A 14,632-nucleotide genomic window follows, 5' to 3' on the forward strand; every position below is an offset into this window, starting at 1 on the left:
TTAAAGATGTTAAAGTCAAGATGATATATATTCAATTTATTTCTACAATCTAAATGCCATTGAAAAATAGCTTTTAGAGTTAGAGATAAATAGAGTTTAAATTAAATTTTAGTTCAAATAAGAAAATATTTATTTTTGCTCATTACTAACCATATATCCCCCTTAAAGTGGAAACATGGTTTATTCCATCCATAACAGCAGCATAGAGAAAACTGACTGTTTATCCTTACAGAACTGACACTTTTGGATTAACAGCATCTTTTAAGACTACAGCATCCAAGATGAAGGTGGGCATGTAGGAGAGAGGCAGCCAGAAGATCTTGGCATCCCAGCCTGGAGAATATCTGGTCCGAGGATGGACCGCAGCCACTGCATGCTCCATACAACTGACCACCTTCATCAGATCTGAATCCAGCATCTTCTCATGCTTCTCCTTAACCACTGCCTTTGCTGCAAACACATCCATAGGGACATAAGGAATGTGTATTAGCTTTCAGAACTAGTACTGCAAGCAGTTTGAAAGTGTGACTGTTATCTGAAAGGGGTTATTGGATTTAAACTCACTTCTGTCTATGTAATCACTGCCGTACTCATCCTTGACCTCCTGAGGCAATTTATTCCATAATCTCTGCAAATGGCTCTCAAAGATTGCAGAGTCAGTAACAGTTGTTTTGAAGAATCCGGGTTCGATGCATAAAACCTTCACTCCAAACGGTGCCATGTTCCTCCTGGAGAGACACATTTAACATAGTCAAAAGCAGTTATAATCAGGATACAAGCACAGGAACAGTAGAGCTAAAGATAACTTCCCCAATTACATTTGTGCAGAGAGAATTTATTACTGTAAAAACTAAAACTAAATAATTTTGAGTAGGTGAAATAAAGCTGAATTATTATTAATAGTAAAAATAATTGTATATATAATATTTCTTACTTTTATATATAGATCGAAACAGTATTTTTTTAACAGGATTTTCTTATGCTCACCAGGCTGCATTTATTTGATCAAAAAAAAAAAAAAGATTTCTATTGTTAGAAAATATTTATATTTTGGATAAATGCTATTCTTTTTTATGGAGCCCCTCTGGTCCCACTTTGTCAAAAAAATAAAAAATTATAAATTATAATTTAGAATTATAAAGGACTATGGATATGCAGCCTACAAGATTTACATTATAGTATTAACATAATTGATTGTGATGAACAGTACTAGTAAATAAATAGAAGCAGAACTGCAGCAAATTATATTACACTGAATATTAAAACAGAGACTATTGCACAGACATTGCATTACAGTTAAAGTTACCAAGAACAGGAGGCTAAAAGAATAGTAAACACAGTTTATTGAGGCACAAGCAGAGGAGCAGGTAGTGCACGGTGAGGTAATGGTGCTGGAGGTAGTGATAATGGGATCCGTTGGTGGAGAGTTCAAGACTCTGGAGGTAGTGGACACATACACACACCTGATGGACACTTGGAGATCGCTGGAGAGAGAGATAGTTAGCCCTTAGAGTAGAAAGATAGTTAGCCCTTAGAGTAGGCATGCAGGTTAGACCTTATTGCAAACGAGACCGGATGCTGACTGGGTGCGTGTGTGTGGTATTTATGTGAACTGGTGATTGCAGGTGGATGAGGAGCAGGTGCGAGTGATTAGTACTCAGGTGAGGGAGTGTGCTGTGATTGATTGTTGATGGAACCTGGTGTGTCTGTTACAGTACCCCACTCCCCACGGCCCGCTCCTGAGGGCCGAGGACCCCGACGACATGGTGGACATCCTCTTCCTTGTGGAGCCAGTCTTGATTGGAGTGGAAGGTGTCTAGTAAGTTCGGATCCAGGATGTCGTTGCGTGGGACCCATGAGCGTTCCTCTGGACCGTATCCTTCCCAGTCCACTAGATACTCAAGTTGTCCAACATGCTGCCGGGAGTCCAGGATGTCATGAACCTCATAGTCAGCTCCGTCATCAAGGAGGAGAGGAAGAGGGGCTTCGGCTAAGCCAGGCTCTTTGGAGGGAGAAACAGAAGGATGGTAAGGTTTGAGGAATGAGACATGGAAAGTGGGGTGAATCCAATACTCAGGTGGCAGGTGGAGGCGTGGTAGGCGCAGGCGGATGTCACAGGTTGACAGCCTTCTGTCCAGGTTGGTATGCTGGAGCGTCTGAGCCGCGAAGGTTGGCTGTCATCCTGTGCTTACGTATGGCACGTTGTAGTTGGTGGTGGGCCGCGTCCCAGACCCTCTCGCTCTCTCTTCACCAGTAGTTGATCGATGGGACATCTGAGGGTTCTCCTGACCATGGGAAGAGCGGTGGTTGGTAGCCGAGCATGCACTGGAATGGAGTGAGTCCGGTGGTAGGCTGTCGTAGGGAGTTCTGTGCATACTCGACCCACCCTAAGAACTGATTCCAAGAGTTCTGGTGGCCATGGCAGAAGGTACGCAGAAAGCGGCCGATCTCCTGAATCTTCCTCTCTGTCTGCCCGTTAGACTGGGGATGGTAACCAGAGGACAGGCTGACGGCCACACCTAGGAGTGAGTTACTATAACTAGGATACAAGTGTTGTTATCAGAGGGAGGCAGATTTGTGATGAAGTCCACACCTAGGTGTGACCACGGGCAGTTCGGGATGGGCAGAGGGAGGAGCTTGTCTGATGGTAGGTGGCGTGGACTCTTGGAGATGGCGCTGTCTTTACATCCATGGAGTTCTTTGATGGTGGTTGGAGTGGGCCAGTTCCTGACAGCGTCCACCTTCCCCTCGTCCATCCGGATGCCACTGCTGTCGATGTTATACCCAATGAACTGCACTGAGGGCTAATGGAAGGAGCATTTCTCGGCCTTGAGGTATAGGTGGAAGGCCTATACCTATTGGTGAATACAGTGGCACCATGGAGATGTTCCAGGGCAGCTGGGACGAGAGGAAGGGGATAGCGGAATTTTACAGTGACGTTGTTGATTGGTTGGTGATTGAACCTTGCGTGTCTGTTACAAGTACAGGGTCCAGTTTAATAACAAAGGGTCCATGTTTCAGACACTTCACTATCTTGAGGCCACGAGTTAGTATCCTGAGGCCACGAGTTAGTATCTTGAGGCCACGAGTTAGTATCTTGAGGCCACGAGTTACTTATCTTGAGGCCACCAGTTACTTATCTTGAGGCCACGAGTTAGTATCTTGAGGCCACCAGTTACTTATCTTGAGGCCACGGTTACTTATCCTGAGGCCACGAGTTAGTATCTTGAGGCCACAAGTTACTTATCTTGAGGCCACCAGTTACTTATCTTGAGGCCACAAGTTACTTATCTTGAGGCCATGGTTACTTATCTTGAGGTCACGAGTAAGTATCTTGAGGACACTAACCTATAGAGAGAAACCTCTCTATAGATAAATTCAGCATTGCATCACAGAAATAAATTATATTTTAAAGGATATTAGAGCAGAAACCATTATTTTATACTGTAATAAAATTTAGCAAGATTACATTTTTTTGTATTATTTTTTTTATTTGATCAAATATATGCAGCCTTGATGAGCATAAGAGACTTAATAAGTCTTACTGATTCCAAACTTTTGACCGGTAGTGTGTGTGTGTGTTTATATATATATATATATATATATATATATATATATATATATATATATATATATATATGTGTGTGTGTGTGTGTGTGTGTGTGTGTGTGTGTGTGCGTGTTATTATAAAATATACTGAATTTTGAATTGTTGGCAACAATCTGTAATAAGTTTAAGTTTAAGTTTAGTGAAATAAGAATATTAAAAACAAAAACAACATAACAAAATTGCTTAAACTTATGGGCAAACCTGAAAATATAAAAATAAAAGCTAATTCCAAATATGCTAAATGCTGAAATAACAGCTTTTTTAAGGCACTGTAAACAAAAATTTACATGTGTTTTAAGATTGTCTTGTTGCCCTGTGTTTGGACAAATTTGACATAAACTACATATATTTATAGAAACATAAATATTCAGGGGAAAGATAAACTAATATCCTAGTCTGCATAATTTTTTATACAAGAATGCACCTTTAGGGGAGTTCTCTACACAGCCTCTTGCAGACTCCCTGGACATTTACTTAAACTTTCGTTATGATCGGTCATTCACAGTTGAAGCTATCAGCTTCTGTATTTCAGCTGCAGTCCTTTGTGCTGCCTAATCAGATATTCGTTGAATAAGTTAGCATTTACAGCAGACAACATGCTTGCCAAATTCTATGTACTTGACTGAATGGTTGCTGTGTTATCATGATGATTAATTGAACATGGTTTCATTTTGTGTGGACTTTGCATTCATAAAATATATGCTGATAAATGCATATGCCACACCCAAATAATATATTGGCTTGTATCTGAGAAATGCATTGAATTATAATTACTTTGACCAGTTTTTTCAAGAGGTATCAAAATATAAAAAAATAAGTAAGTGGTTACTGGACATACTGACCTCAGACTGTCATTAAAAGCCTCTACTCCATACTTAGTAATGCAGTACGCTCCTCCCACAGTACTGATCCTTCCAAACACACTGGCCACATTGACCACTCTGCCCTTGGCCTTCTTAATGAGCGGTAACACGCTCAGAGTGACAGCAACAACCCCAATCAGATTGACATTGATCATCTGTTTGAATTCCTCAATTTCCAGCCAGTCATTGGGAGCAGTTGGAAAGGAGATCCCAGCATTGTTGACCACAGCCCACAGACCTGCAAACAGACACAACTCAATAAAACCATTTTATTACATCACAGGAGATTGCAAAATACACAGGAAGTGTGATGAGACATACATGTGATAAAACTACTTTAAATAGATAAAAAATAACAATTAAATCAAGTTGGTTTAGATGACATTTCAAATACTGATATTTAATATAATCTAAGGTTACACAGGTGTGTGTGTGTGTATGTGTGTATTGTGCATTACCCCCTGCATTGTGAATATGATAACATACAATTATAATCAAATATGTTAACTTAATTTCTTTGAATTTCAATTGTACTTTTAAAGTCATATCTTGCAATACATGTTTAAATGCATCCATTTAAGATCAGGAATTAAATATTAAATGCATTCTTAATTACTTTAGATTTTAATTATGTCTCTTCTGCTCACCTAGGCTGCATTTATGTGCTCAAAAATACAGTAAAAACAGTAATATTGTGCACTATTATTATAATTTAGAATAGACATTTTCTATTTGAATATATTTTAAAATGTAGTTTATTCCTGTGATGCAAAGTTGAATTATTCCAGTCTTCAGTGTCTCTCTGTGACTTACCCTTCTCTCCCACCAGTGTTTTAATGGTTTCTGCAGCTTTTTTTATGCTATAATTATCAGTCACATCCAAATTAAGTGTTGTGAGTTTGTCAGAGCAGGACTTCTTCAGCTCAACTTCTCCCTTCTCCGTGTAGCAGCCAGCGACGACACGGAAACCCTTTGTGTCCAGGTGTTTGGTCAAGAGATTCCCAAACCCGGTGTCACAGCCTGTGATGTACACAAACTTCTCTGATTTATTGGGAACTCGTCCCAGTTCTCTGAACCACCGATAGACATAGAAGCAGACTATGAGACCTATAATGTACAGGAACATTTCTGCAAAAAAAAAAGTGCATATATATATATATATATATATATATATATATATATATATATATATATATATATATATATTTGTTTTTATAAGAAAAATGGATCCAGATTCATGCAAAAAACCCAAAGAGAATGCATGTGGTCACAGATCATAAAGTACATGACGTATTGAACCATTAACTTTTTTATTAAATCGATATCAACAATTGTGAACTTACACGGTACTGTTGCAAACTTTGAATGAATAAAAGAAAGAAACCAAGTTGTTACAACATTGAAATGACATTATAAGAAAGAGCTTGACAATTCACAATACACAAACACAATGCATGCATCAAAAACAGGAATTTGTTCACTTGAACCTTTCTTCAAAATTAACTCTATAAACCAATTTTGCCAGACTACTTACCCTTGCTTTAGATGTCAGCTTTCTAAGATATCTGTTGCTAGAATCTAGTCAGTCGTCTCAGTACTTCAGGCAGGGCTGCCAACTTCTGAGTTCAGGTTATAGTGAGATTTTGGGGGCAGGGCTTTGTTATGGGAGAGGGGTTTATGGAGGGGCGTGGCTTGGTGTGGAAAAAAATATAAACACAAAATCCTTGCATTAGCAGAAGTGTATCAAGTATATTGATTGTCAAAGTATTTGGTATCTGTACGGAATATCTTGGGAGATTTACGTTAAATTTAATTTTCACAAACATTTTACAGAAATAGGATTAACATCCATACTGACACCACCACCAGTCAAATATATGGACATGATTGATGAGTTGTGATTGATATTAATAAAATCTTTTTAATGATTTTTAAAGCTAGATAATTTGAACAAAATAAATACAAAACGAAATAAATAAAACAAAATAGGATGCTTTGAAAAATCTCACAGACTTCACATTAGCTTATCACAATAGCTTATCACGCCTCCAGGAGCTCGCCTTTTTCCGGAAAGAATTGGAAAGCTGTATTTTTCTTTTAGAAATATGATAAAACTAAAGACTTTTTGGATATATGAAGGATGCAGTACTACTCTATAGGTACTCAAGATTATTATGAGATTAGGTGAAACTGTTTACGTTTTGTACCCTTTAAAGGGTTAGTTCATCGAAAAATCTAAATTATGTCATTAATAACTCACCGTCATGTCGTTCCAAACCCGTGAGACCTCCGTTTATCTTCAGAACACAGTTTAAGATATTTTAGGTTTAGTCAGAGAGCTCTCAGTCCCTCCATTGAAGCTGTGTGTACGGTATACTGTCCATGTCCAGAAAGGTAAGAAAAACATCATCAAAGTAGTCCATGTGACATCAGAGGGTCAGTTAGAATTTTTTGAAGCATCGAAAATACATTTTCGTCCAAAAATAGTCTTCTCTTCTCTTCCGTGTCTGTTGTGAGAGAGTTCAAAACAAAGCAGTTTGTGATATCTGGTGCCCGAACAAATCATTTGATGTCAACGGATCTTTTTGAACCAGTTCACCAAATCGAACTGAATCGTTTTAAACAGTTCGCGTCTCCAATACGCATTAATCCACAAATGACTTTAGCTGTCAACATTTTTAATGTAGCTGACACTCCCTCTGAGTTCAAACAAACCAATATTCCGGAGTAATTCATTTACTGAAACAGTACACTGACTGAACTACTGTGAAGAGAGAACTAAACATGAACACCGAGCTGAGCCAGATAACGAACAAAACATTGACTCGTTCATGAGTCAAGAACCGGTGCATCAGTTTTTGGATCACCAGTACTTCTTTCGGACAGTTCGATTCAATAAACCGGTTGAAGAAAACGGTTCACTGGTTCTTTTGTGCTCGACGGAATGGCATCATTGGCGAATATCATACATCATTGGTCATGGCAAGGTAAGCAACGATCGACACGACGATTCCTTAGTTTGCAAAGTAAATGCACAAACCACACCCCATAGTCCGAATGCCATATACTTCAGGAATGTGTTTGTTCTTTCGGCTTCGTGTGCATCTGACACCGGTTCCTGAAGTGTCCACTATTGTGTAATAACTGAGACTTGTTATAGCACTTATGCACACCCATATTGCATTGTTTTGTTGTTTTTGATTGCTTCCACTGTCATCATTTTTAAGTCGCATTGGATAAAAGCGTCTGCTAAATGAATAAATGTAAATGCAAATATATATACTAGGTTTTAAAAAATGCAAGGAAAAAACACTTGCAGATTAGATTAGATTCAACTTTATTGTCAGTGTACAGGGCAATGAAATGCAAATAGCATCTAACCAGAAATGCAATAAGCAGTGAGTATAGAATATGCAATGTCTACAATATGTTACAAATGTACAATAAATATACGAGTAAGGCAGTATATTTACATACATAATTTACAGATTTTAAATACTATAAGCATGATATACAGATAGGTGTACTATGAACATATATAGAGATGGATTATGTAAAAGTGTATGTACACTATAGGCAGAAACTATGAACATATGAACATCATTTACACTAGTGCAATGGACAGTAAAGTGCATAAAAAATATTTCAGTGTGCAAATTTCTTTATAGTTTTAGTAATTATTAATATTTAAAATTAGCTTTTTATTGTAATTTTTGTGTAAGTCATTTTTATTAGTTTTTATAGATTTAATTCATCTCAGTTTTAATTTTATAATTTCTAATTGTTTTTACGTTGATTAAATGTAACATTTCTAATTGTAATTTTATTAACTAAATATATATTTTTCAACAGTTGTACCTTTAAATAACAATAGGAACTGGTCCTTAGATCTGTTTCGAGAAACAGATCAAACATTTTCCTGTGTTTGTGACTCTAAACAGCACATTCCTGAACACAGGAAGCCACCTCAGACTTCTTCGATACTGTGTATCTTTGCTGAGCAGGAATCTCTTGTGTTATTGTAAAAAGTCCTTGAAGCGCATTCAAATTGTTTATTTAACAGAGGCAGATGTACAAAAGGACTTAAACAATTCAAAGAAAAGTGTGAGCTAGGACTGAGCCGCAGATGAGATGCATTGGATACATTCAGTCTATGTTTGAGACTGACCACACAGAAATACACCTGCCAACATTTCTAGTCAGTCGCTTTCTAGAGGTATGTACATCAAGATTTATATTGCCAGTATAAGAATTCAGGCCTTTTGTATTTATATTGACTAAAGTTAACAAAGAATATTAATGTCTTGCTCTTTGTTACTCACGTTAACTAATGGGACCTTATTGTAAAGTGTTACCAGAATGCCTTTTACATCCACTAAAATGTATTATCATGTAAATATCATGTAAAAGTCAAGGACTGATACATGATGTACAAATGACAAAGAGTGGCAAGATACAACTTTATGGCAGATTATTACATACAATGACACCAGTCTTTATCACTTTAACAGTAAAACTGATTATTAAGTGCTATGTGATTTATCACAGGTCAAAAAAATAACAGTGCAGTTATTCACTGTTCGGTCACTGACTTAATTATACACACTTTTATATTTGACCGCACTTGTGAGAGCATTTTTTTCTTTAGTTTTTTAAGGGTATTTCATTATTTTGTTAACTTGTGTAAAATTTTATCTCATCAATATTAGAGTGTCCGATATATAAAATATGAGTTTCAATATACATAAAGCCTATGCATCTTTTGCATGCTTTCTAAGGTTGTAGTTAGCTGACGAATGCATGAATGCAATATTTGTTGCTTAACATGATTTTAAGCCTGGAAAAATAATTATATTTGTGTTTCTATTACTTTTTTATTACTCTAATTATCTATGTTTCTCTTGATCGGTTGTGCAAGAAAATCTTTTTTTTTTTTTTTTTTTTTTAAGTTTAGTCCTTCTGATATAAATATTTTCAGATCTTTCAGAGATTTAGAAAATGTACTGTTCTGATAAGGATTGATGTAGGATGCACCCTCCGCGTCACATTGTATTAGAGTCATGAATTTGGCTGTTCTGAAGGCTCCAAAAACATCAACACACTTATATATTTCCTATTTTGTCAAATCTTAATCAAAATAAAAGATTTTAAAGCAAATACATGTTTGTTGATTTTTTATTAATGTTTTTTGTTTTCATTTCTACTACACTGGATTCAGATAGTGGGGATGCATAGGAGTTTTGTCATCAGTTATTGATTATTTATATTGTTTTTGAGATGACATGTCACCAGAAGGGTTGAAAGACTGCTGGTCTATTAAACAATAACCTATTAAATTATCACCTTCATACATGATGCATTTATAAAATAAGTCTAAATGCATTAGTATAAATTTGGTGTAGAAACAATTTTAACTCTAATATTGTGAGTAAATTTGATAAACAGCTACAAAGTAATGGTAAGTAACAGTATTTTCTTGTATTACATACTCCAATAATCATTGTTTTATTTACAGCTTCCAATTCTTTTTTTTACAGTGTAAACAATGTAATGTAAACATTATTCAAAATAACTATGAGTCTATTATTATTAAAACATAAATGGTACATTTTAGACCTCAAATCAAAAAATCTAAATAAATACATAAATGACGAAGGATCCTTCTGTCAGACTCACTATCATCATACTCAACATTGCAAGGCCAACTAACGAACTGATGAACCTAACAGTCATTCAACCCAATTTATTACTGATGTCTATGAGATTACGTTAATAATCTGCTGTAAACCTCGATGTGATTTGATAAGTGATTAATAAATGTGACTGAACTCAACTGAACCCCCCCCCCCCCCCCCCCCACACACACACAAACCCATTATACGCTATCTGACCTTGACCTTGATTTCTATCACCTTGACCTTGATCAGATAATGTCTTATCAGTCTAATAAATTGGAATATAGTGCAGAAGGTGAGGACCGACTGCATTGATCACGTGTAGATCTTGGTAATGTTTTATGCTGCGCTCAGACTGAACATGTTTCTAATCAGCAGCGAAATTCAAATGATCTGCTATAGACATTATTTGCTCTGTAATCTAACTGGTTAATTTGTGTGTGTTTATCTATTATGTACGGTATTTATTTTTCCACTAGTTGTTTTTAATTATTCTTGTAAAATTTTATAAGACAAAATCATGTGCAAAGAAGAATTAAAGTGTCCAAATCCTGAAAGGCTCACATTTTGGTTTTGGGTGTCACCAATAACAGTTTGACATTCATGCAAGGTCAAAAAACAAAACAAAACAAAAAACACTTTCATTGTCTTATAATATGCATTTATAATATAAATTTATGTTTACCTTATTTGCTCAACGGCTCCCAAACGATTCGCTCAGCAATTTATTTTCCAAACCCCTCCTTTGCGAGATGCTAATCTATAGTGATTTGTCCAATTGGTCGATTCTGCAAGTGGAACTGAGTGTTTTGGAGAAAATTTTCATCTCGCAAAAAAGAAAGTTCTTTGAGCGCATAAAAAAATACATTTTGGATGTAAAATAAGTTTTTGGGTTTGTGCAGATCTTCTCTTTTGTGCGAGCAACATTTCACTAGCTTGCTCACCAGATGCCTGCCCTCAGTCCTCTCTAAATGCACACAGTATGCTTGCTCAACACAACCCAGTGTTACAATATGCCATAATTCCAGCCAATCAGAGATGAAGCTGCTAAATACTGATTGGCTGCTTTTACAACCAAGCTTGTGCAAAAGAGAAGGTATACAGTCTGGTCTGCACACATTAAAAACTTATTTTAAATATAAAATTTATTTTTGTGTGCTCAAAATACCTTCTTCTTTCCACAAAATGTAGTTCGCGCGCATGCAGAATGCACTTTTGCATGCTCAAAATATAATCTGTCATGCTCAGAATAATGGCAGAGATATAACCAAAGGTGGCATCTAGTGGCAAAGAATTAATTTGTAATTTCAATCAGATCACGCAAAAAGACAAGTGGGCGGGGAATATCTTAATGTTTCATTTTGACATCAATGATTCAGAGTCAACTCTTTCTTTTGAGAGACAATAAGTTTATACACAGCACACTTTCAGATTTAAAACTTTGCAGGATGTTTTCCTTCACTTAGCGCTTGCATTGCATGAAAGGTCATTTTTAAATATCCATAAAGGCGATACTTTAATATTCAGTAACTAGATCTGTTATATAATCACTATGAAATGCCAGGTTAAAAATAGAAGATAAAGAGTTATTGTCTCTGTAGTTCATCACACATGCATTATGACTACAGTCAAGACTTAATGCTTAGGTTTTTTTTTTTTTTTTTTTCATTAGTTTGTGTGATTTGATGCTGTTGGGAAGTTAAAACTGGCTAAACTTGTCCTTTTCTGTAAAACCACATCAGATGCGACCTGAAGAATGAAGAACAGAAGAATGAAGAAGAATAAAAGTGAAGACTCTCCAAGGGACTGTGTAGATAAAACCACAAAATCATACAAAGCTGATGAAGGTATCAACTGTAGTGTGCTGTATTTAATTTTATTTGCAAAATATTAAATGTTTTACTATGTGCAACTAATGTCTTCTATATTCTTACAATGCAGATGCTGACCTCAAGTGAGTATTGTCGTGTCTTAGGGCTGATGATGAATTTCTTCAGTCAAATTAATAAGGCTCGGGAGACGGAGTTCCAGGTGTCAGAATATAGACTTTATTGCACAAAACAACAAAGCCGAGATGCCGTGCACCGTATCTGAATCTTCTGTCTGTCCGTGCACTCCTTTTATACCCTTATCTCTATACCTTATTTGGTAGTTCCGGTTTTTAATTGGCATTGCCCGCCAAGTTTGCCACCCCTTATCGCTTAATGATGGAATTCGGCCAAGTCAACAATTAAACAATCTCTTCCTATTGGTTGGCTATTGTCACGTGAGACATCCCCACAAGTCTGTTTACTACTGATGTCAGCATTTGGAAATCCCCCAAAGTTCACAGGGTTATTTCAGTTCACAGGTGCATTTCAGAGGTCACTTTAGGTCACAGATACAACTTAGTGGAATATTACCAGGATCCCCCAGTGGGAGGTCTTTTATGTGTCCAGTAGTACTGCCCTATGGGGGGGCCTTTATACACCTGACCCTCTTCATGACATCCAGTATTTGGGAATAACTCAGCATATTGATCAGTATATTGCTTTCTGTCATAGTTATGCATAATATTATAAGATAATACCATATTGAGTAAATAACATAGAATAACACATTTGTATTGAGTAATACCAAAGAATAACACAATAGTATTTTATTTTTATTTATTGAATTCTTTCAATATTTTGGATACATGTTATGGCACAAATGCCACAGAAAGTGACCCATATTTAAAACATGAGGCAAATATTGAATTTGACATCTGAGAAATAATAGTTGCATCAAAGTTCCGATCTGATTCTAATGATTCACGATCCTGCCCCAAAGTTCCGATCTGAGTCAAATGATTCGCCAACCTGCACCAAAGTTCCAATCTGAATCAAATTATTCTCAATCCTGCACCAAAGTTCCGTTCGGAATTGAATGATTCGCCAACCTGCACCAAAGTTCCAGTGTGAATCAAATGATCCGATCTGCAAATTAATTTTAAGCTGCAGTAAAGTCTGCAATAAAATCTAAATTCTGTCTGTGTTTGAAGGAATGGCAGTGACCAAATAAAAAAAGAGAAAGCACTGACCATCGGATTCTTTCAGCTGGTGAGCATTTTAATGTGATTCTGCTGTTTAGGTTGATTTATTTTTTGATTTTTCACTGTTTTTGATTTCTGTCCAGTTCCGTTTTGCCACGTGGAAGGAGGTGCTGATGATGGTGGTTGGAAGCGTGTGCTCTCTGGTCCATGGCGCCGCGTCTCCTCTCATGCTGCTGGTGTATGGCATGATGACCAACACCTTCGTGGACTATGAGCTTGAGCTTCAGGAACTGGCCAACCCGAACAAAACCTGCATTAATAACACCATCACCTGGATGGGCGGGACTGTAGTTGAGTGGCCGGACAACAGCTCCATGTACTGTGGGTGAGTGAGGATGGTTCAAGATGGAATCTGCAACCTGTCCTCACAGGAAAATTGTGGAAAATTCACAGGAAAATTTAAAAGTACAAGAGACTTAATCTAAATTCCTTAGGAAAATGATTACACACAATTGAGACAATTATAGAGCTTTAAAATAATCACGTATACCTCAGATTATTTTGTTCTAGGAGAATTTGATGAGAAATATTTGAGTTCATTGAGACTGAATTTGAGTTAATTAAATCTGAGACAACTATTTAGTGCTTAATTTGTAAATGAATAATCACCAGATCCAAAAATGAAGCGTGTAGCATTTGTTTTGGCAGGTCACGTGAGTCAAGCTTGCATCGGCTGACTTTTAGATGATAGCATCTACCGATAGGAATTCAAGACCTATCATGGCATTCCTATATAAGTGCTATTCTATATTATTCAGCAACTTTTTGCTTGCTCAGGAGCAAATTACCCTCCTCCATTCCCAGCTCCTCATTTTGCCACAGTCAGAACTTCAGGCTTTATGATATCTAGCAATTTAAAGGCACCGTGACTGAGACTAACAGTACAATTTCAGTTTTCCCAGAACTTTCAATGACGTCACTAAATGTTGATGCCACATCTATAGGAGCATCGTTCACAAGTTTCTGCATGGACACAAATCACACAACTACAGCCAGGAGCACAGGTTTTCAAAAAGGGTTCTCCAGATCTCTTAAGAAAGAGGAGAAAAGCAAATGAGATTACCAGCATCTGTTTATTTAGAAACAAAGCAAGAGACTTAAACAAAAGTGTCCATTTGAGCTCCACTTATTTATGAGTAACAAATGAGAACCTATTTGTGTTTATTTTTTTATTTTTTTTATATAAAATTTATTCTCATTTTCTCATTGACTCAAAATTGGGATATAATAATATAATAATTATATAAATATATATATAATAAAATAAAAATATAATATAATAATATAAATATATTTTCTAATATAAATAAGAAATATTTATATTTATGTACATTGCATTTATTATTTTTTACTTATTTTCATTATTTTATATATAAAATTTGTATTTAATTTTTATGTATATTTAATTATTT

The 14,632-nt window shown here is 36.2% G+C and overlaps 2 protein-coding genes across 2 annotated transcripts in view; one reads left to right on the forward strand and one right to left on the reverse strand.

Moving 5' to 3' along the window:
• On the reverse strand, positions 1 to 11,108 carry LOC127965144 (retinol dehydrogenase 7-like). Its single transcript, XM_052565745.1, has 6 exons — positions 10,833 to 11,108; positions 6,007 to 6,979; positions 5,286 to 5,600; positions 4,452 to 4,710; positions 565 to 728; positions 1 to 450 (listed from the first exon to the last, which is right to left on the reverse strand). Exons 3-6 carry the CDS (start codon positions 5,596 to 5,598, stop codon positions 227 to 229), a joined length of 960 nt encoding a protein of 319 aa, XP_052421705.1. The 5' UTR covers positions 5,599 to 5,600; positions 6,007 to 6,979; positions 10,833 to 11,108; the 3' UTR covers positions 1 to 226.
• The window catches only part of LOC127965142 (bile salt export pump-like), a 24,958-nt gene continuing 18,770 nt past the window's right edge, over positions 8,445 to 14,632 (forward strand). The window contains exons 1-5 of the mRNA XM_052565743.1: positions 8,445 to 8,688; positions 11,890 to 11,994; positions 12,089 to 12,101; positions 13,170 to 13,227; positions 13,304 to 13,545. Coding sequence (XP_052421703.1) covers positions 11,904 to 11,994; positions 12,089 to 12,101; positions 13,170 to 13,227; positions 13,304 to 13,545 — 404 coding nt within the window. The 5' untranslated portion in view covers positions 8,445 to 8,688; positions 11,890 to 11,903. The remainder of the gene's footprint in view (positions 8,689 to 11,889; positions 11,995 to 12,088; positions 12,102 to 13,169; positions 13,228 to 13,303; positions 13,546 to 14,632) is intronic.

The sequence above is a fragment of the Carassius gibelio genome, chromosome B9 (assembly GCF_023724105.1).
Source record: "Carassius gibelio isolate Cgi1373 ecotype wild population from Czech Republic chromosome B9, carGib1.2-hapl.c, whole genome shotgun sequence".
Taxonomy (NCBI): Eukaryota; Metazoa; Chordata; class Actinopteri; order Cypriniformes; family Cyprinidae; genus Carassius; species Carassius gibelio.

Coding starts and splice junctions, on each gene's coding strand:
- LOC127965144 (XM_052565745.1), bottom strand. CDS start 5,598: ATGTTCCTGTACATTATAGGTCTCATAGTCTGCTTCTATGTCTATCGG. Junction 4,711..5,285: donor AACACTGGTGGGAGAGAAGG/GTAAGTCACAGA, acceptor GTCTGTTTGCAG/GTCTGTGGGCTGTGGTCAAC. Junction 729..4,451: donor GCTTTTAATGACAGTCTGAG/GTCAGTATGTCC, acceptor GTGTCTCTCCAG/GAGGAACATGGCACCGTTTG.